The sequence below is a fragment of the Acomys minous genome, assembly GCF_964271855.1.
Source record: "Acomys minous genome assembly, chromosome: 9".
In the NCBI taxonomy this organism is placed as follows: Eukaryota; Metazoa; Chordata; class Mammalia; order Rodentia; family Muridae; genus Acomys; species Acomys minous.
Genome location: NC_140490.1, coordinates 108348041 through 108361391, shown reverse-complemented (window position 1 = coordinate 108361391; position 13351 = coordinate 108348041). Strand labels below are relative to the sequence as shown.

Here is a 13351-nt window from a genome sequence, read left to right as displayed (position 1 = left end):
GAAAGATTGGTCTATCTTAAGTTGAAAAAACACTGAGTAGCTCATCATGGATGTGTGTGTGTGTGTGTGTGTGTGTGTGCTGCAAATGTGTCTATATATGTATTTATGTATATATATGTATATATATATATTTGCATGTATACATTGCTATTGTCATCTCTATCTTCTTACAGTCTATTAGACAAAGTTCCATGAGGGCTACAAGATGTTTGATTCCCCCCCATCTGTATCCAGGCCTTAGTTTGGCAGCTGGTACATAGTAATTGTTCTGCAGATAATTGAATGGATGGAAAGCACTGCTAAAATAAGAATAGTGAGCGAAAACACAAACAATAAATGGTTAAAAAAACAATGAAAAGGATTACAGAAGACACTACATTGAATACTCAAATACATGTCTAGCCTGTGACCAGTGGCCTTTTTTTTTTTTTTTTAATCTATCATGATGGTGCAGTGTTTCTTTATGCTTTTCCAAAATAAGATCTCTGTCATGAGGTGTCTTGGGCTGAGGGGGGCAGCGTAAGGCCTGTTCAAGGTTGCAAGCCTACAGTGGATGGAATTGCATGCAGTGCCTGAGTCATTTTGAAGGTGACTGTGATAAAACAAAATTGTACATCTCTTGGCTTCTTCACAAATGTGAATGGAGTGTCACATGATGTCACTCGGAGAACAGAAACATTACATACCTAACTGAAATTTCAGTTTGCAATCCTTTTGAATTCCAGCTCAAGCACCCTCCCACACTTGGCTGTCAAGAGCGGTTAGAAACTTGCAAATGGCTGGGATGCAGAGACGCAGAGGGAGGATGGGAAGATAGCTTTATTTCAGACCTTGGGAGCCTCAGATTAAGTTGGGGATCCTCATCCTGAGCTCCCCTTGCCTGCGCCAACCCTTCTAAGCCTCAAATACATTGTTCATCCACACAGTGCTTGTGAGTTAGTGGTGCTCAGCTAGCTGGGGAAAGTGATTGGCTGTTGGGGCCACACTGAGTTACCCAGGAAAAATACAAAGATGGTCTAGGGAGGTATGAAAGGATTTTATACACAATCAGGCTAAATGTTTGTTTCTCACTCCCCGGGACTCCGAGACATTTGAATTAGAGTGCACTTCTTGTTCATACCATTAAGACCTTTCCTGTGGTTTGTAACTTTTGAAAGGTCAGAAATGAGTAACTGAGGAAAACCTTTTACCTTCTCCTCACCAGAAGTATAAGCCCATAAAGGCTAAGAAATCTTGGTCTTTTCTACATCATGCGTGAAAGCCTGAGTTATTTATGGCTATAATATTTATTTACTTTAAATTGTAAAAGCCTGTGTCAGAAACTCCAACTCTGCCAATTGATAGTTGTTAGAAGCTTGGCTAAGGTACCGGATCTCTCTGTTTCCTCATTTGTAGAAAGGAAATGATATAACAGCGCTTGACAGTGAAGATCATTATGAAGAAAGTAATAAATTTTTATGTGGTGTCTAGCGTCCAAAAATATTTGTGGAGCATCATTCAACTATGCACGGAGCCTGTTCTTGGACTGGACATGAGGCAATGGAGAAAAACCATTGCTGTGCATGGTGAATGTGTTCAATTGTAAGACTTAAACTTGCAGAAATATCTTGTGGTTGGTATATTTCATGGTTATTAAAAGGCCCTCTGGTTATTTTGTAGATTTCACTCTAAGAACAGAGGCATAAGCTTCAAATTCTAGTTTTTCCACTGGGAAGCTATAATTTAACACAGGCTCACATTTATTGTTCTAATTTTCTTCCTTCCTTCCTTCTTTCCCTCCTCCCTCCCTTCTTTCCTTCCTTCCTTCCTTTTTTCTTTTCCTCCTTCCTTCTTTCCTTCTTTCCTTTCATCCTTCCTTTTTTTTTGGGCTGGGTACCAAAACTCAGGGCCTTTTATATGCTAGGCAAACTCTTTAGCACTGAGCTACAACCCCAGCCACAGCCCAAATTCCTGATTAATCCTCGCTGCACAGCTGACAGCACTCTGCGCAGCTAATTCAGGCGGAGAATCTCACCCTTAACTTGGCATGCGCATTTATAAAATGGGACAAAGGCCAGGTACCAAGACAACCGTTTATTCTCTTCCTTTCCCACATCTTTATTCATTCATCTGTCACGCTTTAAAGAGTAATTAGCGGTGGCCAAACACTGTACCAACAACTTGATTTAGGTCTAACTACACTGTGAGGCAAATGTAATTGTGATTGTCCTGCCAGGAGGGCTCTGAGGCAATGTTTGGATGTGAGATTTCTCTGCAGGGTGTAAGACTAAAGTTCTCCAGCTTCTGTTTTCCCTTTATTTCTGTCCTTTGGTGCCTTGTTCCTATTTTCCTCTTGTCTCAACAGTACTACTATGCTATTGTATTTGGGGGTGACTGTTTGGGAGTTTCTCCTTTAAAACAATACTATGAAATAATTATATATATTTCTTTATATAAAGGTGAGAAAATATTCAGGGACCTCTCCTTACCATTGATCAAGCTTTGCTCCATATTAACCTCTTATAAGACTATAAAAATAACATAAACCCTAGGGAATTGGCATTGATGTAGCAACAGAACTCATTCAGATTTAAGTGTGATTGATTTTCTTTCTTTTCTTTTTAATTAAACATTTTTACATATACATTTATATTATTACATGTATATATAATAAACTACCTATAGCAAGAAGAACCATGATGCAACCAGGAATTATATAAATGTTACATTCTTAGTGTTTTCACTATTTGTATTTAACAGTCTTAAAAAAAATCTTTCCTATCTTGGTGCATCTAAAATTCTGAATGTAAATCAATCTCCATCACATATTGTCATTATCAACTTAGATCACCTATCTAGACCTAAAAACATCTTAACCCCTAAACAACTAAGCTTCACTGTAAAACTAAGCTACCTGGTCTTCAACTCCTTCAGAGACTTGAGAAGGAATAAACTTGATTACCTGAGTTTGCTGGGAGTGCAGGTGAGTAGCTTTCCAAATGAGAAGATGATGGAGACAGTTTGCTGCCTGAATAGTCATGCAAAACTCTCTATAATCTTTGAGGCACTGATTTTCAAGCAACCGCACATTTTACCTGGTAGTCAATTAGCATCACAATAAAGATTGGAATTCACCTCTTGTGTTTATTGAGGGTCACTGATTTTGTCTGAGTATAATTGTGTGTGTGTGTGTGTGTGTGTGTGTGTGTGTGTGTGTGTGTGTGTGTGTTGAGCAGCCAATGGAAAACCAATATGTAAACATGCATAAATACCATAAGGTTCTAAACATAATGAAGTACGTTGACACAAACTTTTGATTGTCTCATTTAAAGACAATGCCTCAAGACCAGGATCCATAGACAATAGGTTGTACCTACTTTTCAGCCTCAGAATATAGGGTGGCAGTGTTGCAGTACTGGTGTATACTGTGGAGCTCCCCAAAAATTTCACTTGAAGCTATAAAATCAGACTCACGGAGTTGACAGGGACCTTTGAGCCTGATACAACTATGTACACAGCACCTGCATTTTGAAATATCGAATGGCAGATGGTCTTCTAATCTCTGGTGAAAAGTTCAGACGATGGGCATATACTCTTTATGGGTGAGTCTACTTCTGTTTAGATAGCTTTACAAGTATACAAAGTTCTTAGTATAAAAGCTGGACTGTGCTTCCCCTGAGACCTTCAATCACTGGTCTTGCTTCTGTTGTTTGGCACAATGGAGGTCACCTGGAGATGTCTTCCTTCTCCAGAGTGTTCTCTTCTCTGCACCGAATGACTTAAATCCTTCAGTGATGTGCACTTTAGGGAAGCAGGCCAAGCTACGGCTGTGCTTGCTAGATCAGGCAACTGTAATGTGTGGGCTGACCACAACATGCCAGACTCAAGAGGTGGAGCACAGTTTTTGAGTCTGTCAAAGGTATTTGAATCAATGTCCCCACAAAGATACTAACACGGTTTTGGTTTTCCCTTTTTCATTTCATCCCAATCTATGTTACATTGCTTTTAAAATCAGTTAATATATCTGATTATTCAAGCTTAGATATTTAGCCACGCCTCCCTGATTCTGTATATACCTGGTTTCTGGAATCTGGGCAGTATTTCATGAAGAGCTTTATGAAGTGAAGCCTATTATGCCATTTTTTTGAGATTTTTTTTTTAAATCTTGACTTTACCACTATATATATTTATTGTCCCTGCTGGGGCCAAACTGGCTGTAATCTTTAGAAATAGTCCTTGAGGGAACACTTGCACATAAAATGGTGAGAAGTGGATCATTACAGAGCTATAGATTCTAACTGTAACATTTTGACCTCCTATTAATGTTAACTTTTAATTCAGCTGTTAGTTTTTGCTAAGGCTTGACACAAGAAGTAGCCACACACAAAAGGACTCTGTACTTTCAATGAAGCTATATTAAATGATTTAATGTCTCATTTATAAGAATCCCATGGGAAATTTCTTTTCTAGCCAGAAATGATAAAGAAAAAAAAATTCCTTCAGTGAGAGTTGAGCCGTTATGACTTTGCTTCTGTTTTGACTTATAAGAGGAAGAAGAAGAAGAAAAAACCCAATTGCCCAATTGCTGCATCCTTTCTTTATTTCTACTTATTGATTCCTCTTTCTCCATTTATTATCTTGCATCTTATGTCACCAGCTATATGTTAATGAAATGATAAAAATTTCAAGATATGACATTTCCTTTCTAAATGTAACCAAGATATAAAAATAACAAAAAAGGATGATGTTGTTAGAAACATTAAGATTCTTCGGTCCATTAGATAATTTGATTTTTAACTAGCTCAGTAAGTAATTGTTCTCAATGCTTTTTTAAGGGAAGGTTTGCTTCACCCCTTCAACTCACATCTGTCTTTCTAAAAGTCTCAACTTAAAATAGTATGTTCTGAAAATCTTCCCCATGAATCTTCCAAAGTTGTCCCTTGTTTCAAAGCAGGCATAACAATCAATCACTTTTTTTTTTGTCTTTCAATTACAGGGCCCTTAACCCCATTTTACTATAATATATTTTATTTTTACTAAATACCATGGTCTGTGTGAAATTATTTCTACTGAAATGACCTCTGGACCCAGGGAGAAAAGCTCAGGTTTCTCGAATCACATTAACTACTATTTTTGCAACTAGGAGCAGGGCAGTGAGCCCTGTAGTTTCTCATCGTAGGAAAAATGCCTTCCCTACAACTCTCAGCACTGCATCCAGAGGCCACCTTCTATTCCCTTATCTGTCCTGATCCTCTTCTGGGTAGAGTCTTTCTAAAGACATCTATGTTGGGCTAATATCCACTTATAAGTGAATATATACCATGTGTGTCTTTCTGGGTCTGGGTTACCTCACTTAGGACAATGATTTGTAGTTCCATCCATTTTCTGGCAAATTTCAAGATGTCCTTGTTTTTAACAGCTGAATAGTATTTCATTGTGTAGGGAAGAATTAGTGATGGAAGGTCCAGGAGGGAGCAGGAGCTCCACAGGGGAACCATCAAGGCCTTGAGATCTGGACGCAGGGGGGCTGCACAAATTGATGCACCAAGCAGGGACAATATGCATGCAGAGAACCAAGACCTCCTGTTTAGATATAACAGATGGACTGCCAGTTCTCCATGTTGGGGAGGGGAGAGACTGTTGCTGAACCTCTGACATGCACTCTGGTGCCCACAATTTGGTTACTGCCTCTTGGGACGATAGCCTAATGGGCACACAGAGGAAGGGGAGCCAGGCTATCCTGACGAGACTTAATAGGCTGTTGACAGACAGTTGGGGTAGAAGACCCCACCTACCAGAGGTCTAGCAGAGGGGAATAGGCAGAGTTGGGAGGGAAGGAGGATGGGAATGGGACGATAAGAGGGACGGGATAACAATCAGGATGTAATGTGAATTAATTATAATAAATAAAATATACATTGAGAAATAAAGAAAAATATCTTGAGATCAGCACACAATAAAACGGATACAGCTTTTTAAAAAAATTACTTAAAAATACATATTTCTTTTATATACTTTAGATTAATCTTTCCGTCCTTCCATGTTCTCTCTCTCAAACCTTCTCTATAATTCTCTTTGCTCTCTTTCAAATTCACATCACCTGTTTTTCTCATTAGTTGTTGTTCCATAGATATATGTGTATATATGATCTTATACACTCTTTAAACACTTTAAAATAAGTAATTGTTACTGGTTGCTATATGGAGGTGAAATATTTTAAATTGTCACTCAGGGAGCTTACTAAACCATGTGGGGGTCAGCACAGTAATCTAGGCTAAGTCTGAAGAAACACTGTAGCCATGACAAGAACAAGCATTTGATGCACTGATGGCAATAAACAAATGACTGTGTTTTCTCTTTAGCCAACTATGCCAGAAATTGACTTTGTTGAAATTAGTGCCTTGATAACTAACATATTATATTTTAAAATGGAAATTGCTAGTAAATGGTAGCTTTTAGATAATTGTGAAATTTAGAGTCTTTGGAAACACGAATAGGGTGTAAAAACCTTGTACATGGAGTTAGTAAGAATGTGAACGTAGGATAAAAGTTAAACTGTATGCATAATAACGTTTTTGGTTTTCTGAGGCTGAATATAAGGAGAAAAAAATTAACCCTGGAATATTTCCATCTGACTCAAGTGGATCTTTCTTTCAAGTTTATGATTAGAATATGCACATGGACAGAGGAGTGGAACCTCACTTGCTTCACAGAATAGAGGTGATTGCTCCTTTTTTCTTAATAAATATCTGCTAATTTGTTTATATTAAGGTCTACTTTTCACCAAATCAATAAAAGCAATATTCCTGGCACTTTAAAAACCTCAACTGTCTTTAGTGGTCACAATTACTTATCAAAGGTGCATATGACCAAATGATCAGAGGTTGATTCCTGGTAGACATGTTACCTCACTCATTTTCATCAGTGCCCTTATAACTAGTAACTCTTGTGCTTGCCTGCCTTTTAGATGGTGAGGCTCTCAATTAGGCACAATTAGTCTGTAGCAATATGGACACTGAGTAGTAAAACCTGATCTGGTTAGCTGGGTCTTGAGATAGCCCTACTCTCAATTTTCTGAGAAAGCGCTGGATTGATTTCCAAAATGGTTGTGCAAGTTTTCATTCCAATCAGCAATAAAGGAGTGCTCCTCTCTCTGCATATCCTTGCCAGCATGTGCTGTCACTTGAGTTTTTGACCTTAGCCATTCTGATGTGTGTAAGATGGAATCTCAGAGTCGTTTTGATTTGCACCTACTTGATGACTAAAGATGTTGAGCATTTAAGTGCTTCTCAGCTATTTAAGATTCCTCTGTTGAGAATTCTCTGTTTAGCTCTGTACCCCATTTTTTTTAAGTTGGGTTATTTTGTTTGTTTGTGTTTAATGTTTTGGATATTAGCCCTTTTCCAATCTGGAGACCGTCATTTCATTCTATTGAAAGTGTCCTTTGTTTTACAGAAGCTTTTCAGTTTCCTGAGGTCCCATTTATTAATTGTTGGCCTTAGAGCCTGAGCTGTTGGTGTTCTGTCTCCTATTCTCCTGTGCCAATGAGTTCAAGGCTCCTCCCTAATAGATTTAGTGGTATTGTGTTCAGTTCTTTGATCCACTTGGACTTGAGTTTTGTGCAGGGTGATAAATATGGATCTACTTGCATTTTTCTACATGTAGACATCCAGTTAGACCAGCACTATTTACAGAAGCTCTTGTCTTTTTTCCATTGATGGTTTTGGCTCCTTTGTCAAAAATTAAGTGTCTGTAGGTATGTGGTTTTATTTCTGGGAGCTATACCACTCCTGGGTATATACCCCAAAGATACTCCACCATACAACAAGGACACTTGCTCAACTATGTTCATAGAAGCTTTATTTGTAACTGCCAGAATCTGGAAACAACCTAGATGTTCCTCAACTGAAGATTGGATAAACTGTGGTACATTTATACAATGGAATTGACTCAGATATTAAAGACAAAGAAATAATGAAATTTGCAAACAAACTGGTGGAACTGGAAAAGATCATCATGAGTGAGGTAACCTAGACCCAGAAAGACACACACAGTATGTAGTCACTTATAAGTGGATTTTCAGCCATATAGTACAGAATAAACATACTACAAGGCACAGACTCAAAGAAGATAAGCAACATGGAAGATCCAATGGAAAATGCTTAAACCTCACTCAGAAGGTGAAATAGAATAGACAGATATTTTGGTTAATGAGAGGAACAAGGTAGGAGATGGAGCACAGAGAGATATGATGGGGAATATCAGACCTGGAGAGAGCAGGGGCAGGAGGACAGAAGGCCTGTTGAGAAGAGAGGAACTGTGGGCATGGACGTCTCGGTGACCTAAGTAAGAGTAGGCTCATGAGAGGATATGAGAGGGACTCTAACAGAAACTCTTAGTACCAGAGGCTAAAGAGACTGAAGAGGACAACCTCTAACTAGACAAGAGAGGGGACACCAACCCACCCACAACAATATCAGTGCAAAATTCACTCTGCCTACAAGATGTGCAGGGATAAAGATAGAACATATAGAGCAGAGATTGAGGGAATGTTCAACCAATGCCTGGCCCAATTCAAGACCCACCCCATGGGAAAGAACCAACACCTGATACTATTAAGGATAGTCTGCTATGCTTTCAGTTGCCCTCTGGGAGGCTCCACGCAGCAGCATCTTAAAACGGTTGCTGAGACTCACAGTCAAACAGTGGGAAGAGCATAGGGAGTCTTGTCGAAGTCTTGTAGAATGAGAAAAGGACCTGTAGGTGACAGGAGATTCACAAGAAGTCTAACAGAGCCAATTAACCAGGGCCCAAAGGGGCCTGTGAGACTGAAGCACCAACCAAGGACCATGCATGGACTGGACCTAGGCCTCCTACAAAGACGTAGGCAATGGGCAGCTCAGGCTTCATGTGGGTCCTCTAGTAAGGGGAGCAGGAGCTGTCTCTCACATGGACTCTCTTGCCAGCTTTTTGATCACTTCTTCCTGGCAGGACTGCTTTGCCAGGTCACAGGGGAGGAAAGACATGCTCAGTCCTGGGCATGATGAGCTGGGGTGGATGGGAAGTGGCAGTTCCCCTTTTCTGAGGAATAGGCAAGGGGAAAGAGGATGGGAGAGAGCGTGAGCCTGGGGGGTGAAGAGAGATGGGGCTTCCACCAAGATGTAAAGTGAATAAATAAAATCAATTATTGAAAAAAAATAAAACAGGTCTGTTTGATTTCATTGTTGCGGTGCTCCCACGATCATCATGAGGTCACTGTCAGAATGGATGCCTGATTGTAAAATACTTAGAGCTGTGCTCCTTGTAGGTGTGTGTGTGTTAAGCAGAGGCTGTTTGCTCCCTTGATAGATAGTTCAAAGTCAATTTGCCTATTAGATTGATGACGGATGGCATAGATGGTTATGGTTCCTTTGTCCAACTACAGTGACTATGCATATATATGAGTGGATTTTTTTTGCTAACGTTCTTCATATTTTTAAACCTATACTTTTCTTTTTTAGATGTGCAAAGTATACTCAGAGAAACCATAAATTAACAACCTGTGTATCATAATGTTTGACCCTGCTCGGAGTCTTCTACTAAAAAGTTGGGCTCTACAATTATCATTTGATATGAGCCTTGCAAAGTGGTAATTATTGAAAGGTCAGTAAAATGCTTATCTCAAAGCATTACCTCCTTGAGGAAGTAGAGGCATCGATCATCCGGGGATTGGAATGATCACATAAAGTATTCATGGATGTCTAGGTTTGATGTTCATTAAGAACAGCAGAGATCAGTGAATAGTTCTGTTAATATAAAACCCCTATTTTGTACTATAAGTTTTAATTAAAAAATTATAAACAAATGCAACCAACCAACTATCTCATTTCAAATATATATTAGATATGGTGTTTTGAGCATAAATCAATATGGCTTCAAAGAAACCAAATCTAGTTTACATATTAAATCTTGTTATAATAATAATTTTTTTTAGGTCAAGGGGTAAGTATATTTTGATAAAATCCTGTTCATATTTCTGAAATTTGTCATCTTAGATTGGTTATGTCTGATACAAGTAGAAGCTAAGGAGAAATAGTAAATTTTCTTCACAGGAAGCTATGTCTTGGCACGGGGTCTGTCTTTGTGCTGTAGTACTTGCCTAGCACACACATGGTTCTAGGTTCAGTGCTTAACACTGAAACAAATGAGCAAACTAACTAGCTAACCAACCAGCCAACTAACTGACTTAGTAACTTACTAAAACAGAAGCTCAAACTCAAGTGCTTATAGAAATCTGGGATGAAAATGACATTAAAATTATATTCTTCTGAACACTAGTTTAATCACAGCATTCTGACGGGGAAATTGTATGTGATAAGTTCTGACATGATTTTTCAACTGTTGATATTTATCATACTTGTGCAAGATGAAATGAGCCATAAAAATATAAAATTACTGCCTTTATAGGTTTATACCCCTCCAAGTTCAGGAAACTGGTTGGATATGGATATAAAATTTCTATCTGTACTATAATTTCAACATTGGTTACAATAATTGGAGGAAGGAGGGAAAGTAATTAGGGAGGAAAAATCTGTGAGTATTTTATGAACGTACCACTCCATTCACTGATAGCAGCTGGTCTCCTCTTTTGAGGCCTCCGTGTCTTTCAGCCACCCCTCCGGGGATGATGCGGGAAATATAAATTGGAGAATTTTGTTCCTTTCCTCCCATGACATTAAAACCCAGGCCTTCATCAGTCTTTGGCAGTTCGACTACCCGAGGGTGGGAGTGACCTTCACTGGCTGCAAAAGCCGCCACTGTTGCCTGAAAGAAAAGATGGTCTTTTGGTAATAAAACCAAGGCAGATAAGACTAAGGGAGAAACTTCTCAGACATCTCTCTAGCATTCTCCTGTAGAAGGAAGAAGCTCCCCCTAGCTATTTCTACATTTGTAAGGATTATCTACTATGAAATATAAAGCCAAAGTCAAAACCAATGTTAAAATCTTTCAGCATTTCATTAGCTACATGGAAATCTTGATCCAAGACTCCAAATATTTATACACATATTACCTAGTATAATTATTGAAAGCATGTCAATCATGAACACTTCACGGGCAGACTGTACCGTGCTTTTCCTATGGTACACAGTCTAAGTTGTTGCCTGCACATACATTTTCATAAATATTTTTTCAGCAAGCTGATAAGCACTTCTGTATGCGAATGATTACATATATGTGGGTTCATGAAAATGCATGTAATCTTGCTATTGCTGAACACTGGTTTAGTAAAGAAAAATAAAATTTCTTAGTTTTAAAATTTTGGGATGCCTTACAGAAAATAAAAATTAAAATGAAGTACTAGATTAAAAGATATTATTGTTACTCATATCCATACTTTGTACTACTATGAATAGTATCTCATTAGGTCACTGATTATATCTTTCTTAATTATACACCAACATTTCAGGTAGTACCATGGTACCACCTGTTCATAGGCAAAAATGAACAGCTTGGGGCACTGTACTTATGTAGACAAAATTTTACTTACTATGGTCATAGTTTCCATTTTAAATTAACGTATTAGTTTCTTTCAGTTCAAGAGATCAACTTACCATCAGTTCCCACCCAATAGGAAAAAAATAGCAGTTTCAATCAAGCAAAGATTCTCTGCCTGCTGCTTGTATCCCACTTCCATTAGCTTGCCTTAACCACAGCTGATTAGATGCTCAGTATAAAGTGATTTACTCTCAACACTGTCAAAGTATTGATTTCCAACTACTGTACATTCTTTGTCCACACACCGCATTATCACATCAATTTAGCATTTTGCTACCACCTGCATTTAATGAGAAGATAAGTGAACGACATGGAAAATAATGGCTTGGTTTTAGCTACATGCATTTGCTCATGCAGACCCTGTTGGCATGCAGGGGTTTTAATTGCTGACATGGATGCAATGCAGACAGCCCAGAAACAACCAGAAAAGAAAATATTGTGCTGTTGCAACATTGAGTTGATCTCCTGCTCTTCTCCATGAGTAAGAAATGAGAACGGGAAAATACTACACAACTCACTTTCCCCTCAATTAAACCACGTCAGGATCAGTTTTCTGAGTGTGTTCCACTTCAGGACAAGCAAAGCATGATGTAATGGTAATCATAGCCTCTATTTGCCCGGGTTAGGAAAGAACAAAAAAAAAAGGGGGGGGGGGAGGGGAGAACCTTACAAATCCACAGTATTTAGTTACGGAATAAAAGCTGAAAGTATCAGGGGAGAAATCAAAGAATAGATGATAAAACACAAAGGAATTGAATGAAACGATTCTGATTAACCTCAGTTCTCACTTCTTGGCATTCATAGAAAGTTACGAGCCCCTTGCAAAGGAAGTCGCATTCTGTTAAGACATTTCTGTATGTGTGAACCACGAGCTGCCTGGGTGACCTTAGATTACCACTACTGCTTCCTACTGATCCATCTTCCAGACAATTTCAAGATCCTTTTTCTGTATCCTTTTCAGCTGGACCTCTGTTATCTCTGGGTTTGATCCTTTAAAGAACAAAAGTGTTCAGTGCCACAGAGGTGCCAGGCCTTCCTTTAGGTCATCGCCACTTTCAGGAAGTTACACAGTACCCGGCCGAATACGAAGAATGCTGGCTCAGAGGTGCCAGGTGAAGCCTTTCCATGCCTAGCTTACATCAGGGCTTTCTGCCTGTGCAAATGAGGTCTCATGCTCTATATAGGATACGGCTTCTTTTGCATCCGCAGGATGTACCGGAAGCCAGGTAGAACTTGATACAGTGAAGCAGCAGATTTGCTTGTGCCAAATGGATATTTAGTGACTTTAATGAAATCATTCTCCTTCCTTAAGCTACAGAAGCAGCAGAAAAGGTCAATTTTTCCATTAGGATTTTTACCTGGTAAGTAGTACTGGTTCTAGACTCTGGGCTGCCACTGAGGTCTAAATTCTCTTACAGTGTACACACGAGAATACCTGAAACACACACGCGCACAGTCAATTACTACATCACTGGGGTCAAGTGTACTTTTAAAGTTATTCAAATCTTACCTTTGCTGTGGCCCTCGCACGGAATTCAGGGCAGCCATTAACAGTAATCGTTTCATGCATGTATTGATACACCTAAAATGTCATGTAAAAAAAGAGTGTGTAAGAACATATTAAGAATATCAATTCTTGCATTATAGATAGGAGGACAAACTGTCATTGTAGGACGGATGCTCTCTATTACAACAGGTTGAATCAGTTATCTTGATTTGAACCAAATATAGGCCCTAGTGTGTGTGTGTGTGTGTGTGTGTGTGTGTGTGTGTGTGTGTGTGTGTGTGTTAGGTCAGTAAAGGCAAATGCATTTATTCAGAAGTTTCTAATCTTCCT

General features: G+C 38.9%; 1 protein-coding gene across 5 annotated transcripts in view; it reads right to left on the bottom strand.

Annotated features, from left to right (window-relative positions):
• Nucleotides 1-13351, bottom strand: part of LIN7A (lin-7 homolog A, crumbs cell polarity complex component) — a 149001-nt gene that overhangs the window by 38108 nt on the left and 97542 nt on the right. For 2 of the 5 annotated variants that reach the window (XM_084794128.1, XM_084794129.1), the window contains exons 2-4: nucleotides 13025-13096; nucleotides 12873-12949; nucleotides 10573-10782 (exon numbers count right to left, since the gene is read on the bottom strand). In XM_084794128.1, the coding sequence (XP_084650254.1) occupies nucleotides 10573-10689 (117 nt within the window). In that variant the 5' untranslated portion in view covers nucleotides 10690-10782; nucleotides 12873-12949; nucleotides 13025-13096. Of the gene's footprint in view, nucleotides 1-7476; nucleotides 8737-10572; nucleotides 10783-12872; nucleotides 12950-13024; nucleotides 13097-13351 lie in introns of those variants that run through there. The other 3 variants (XM_084794125.1, XM_084794126.1, XM_084794127.1) reach the window with 2 other exon arrangements.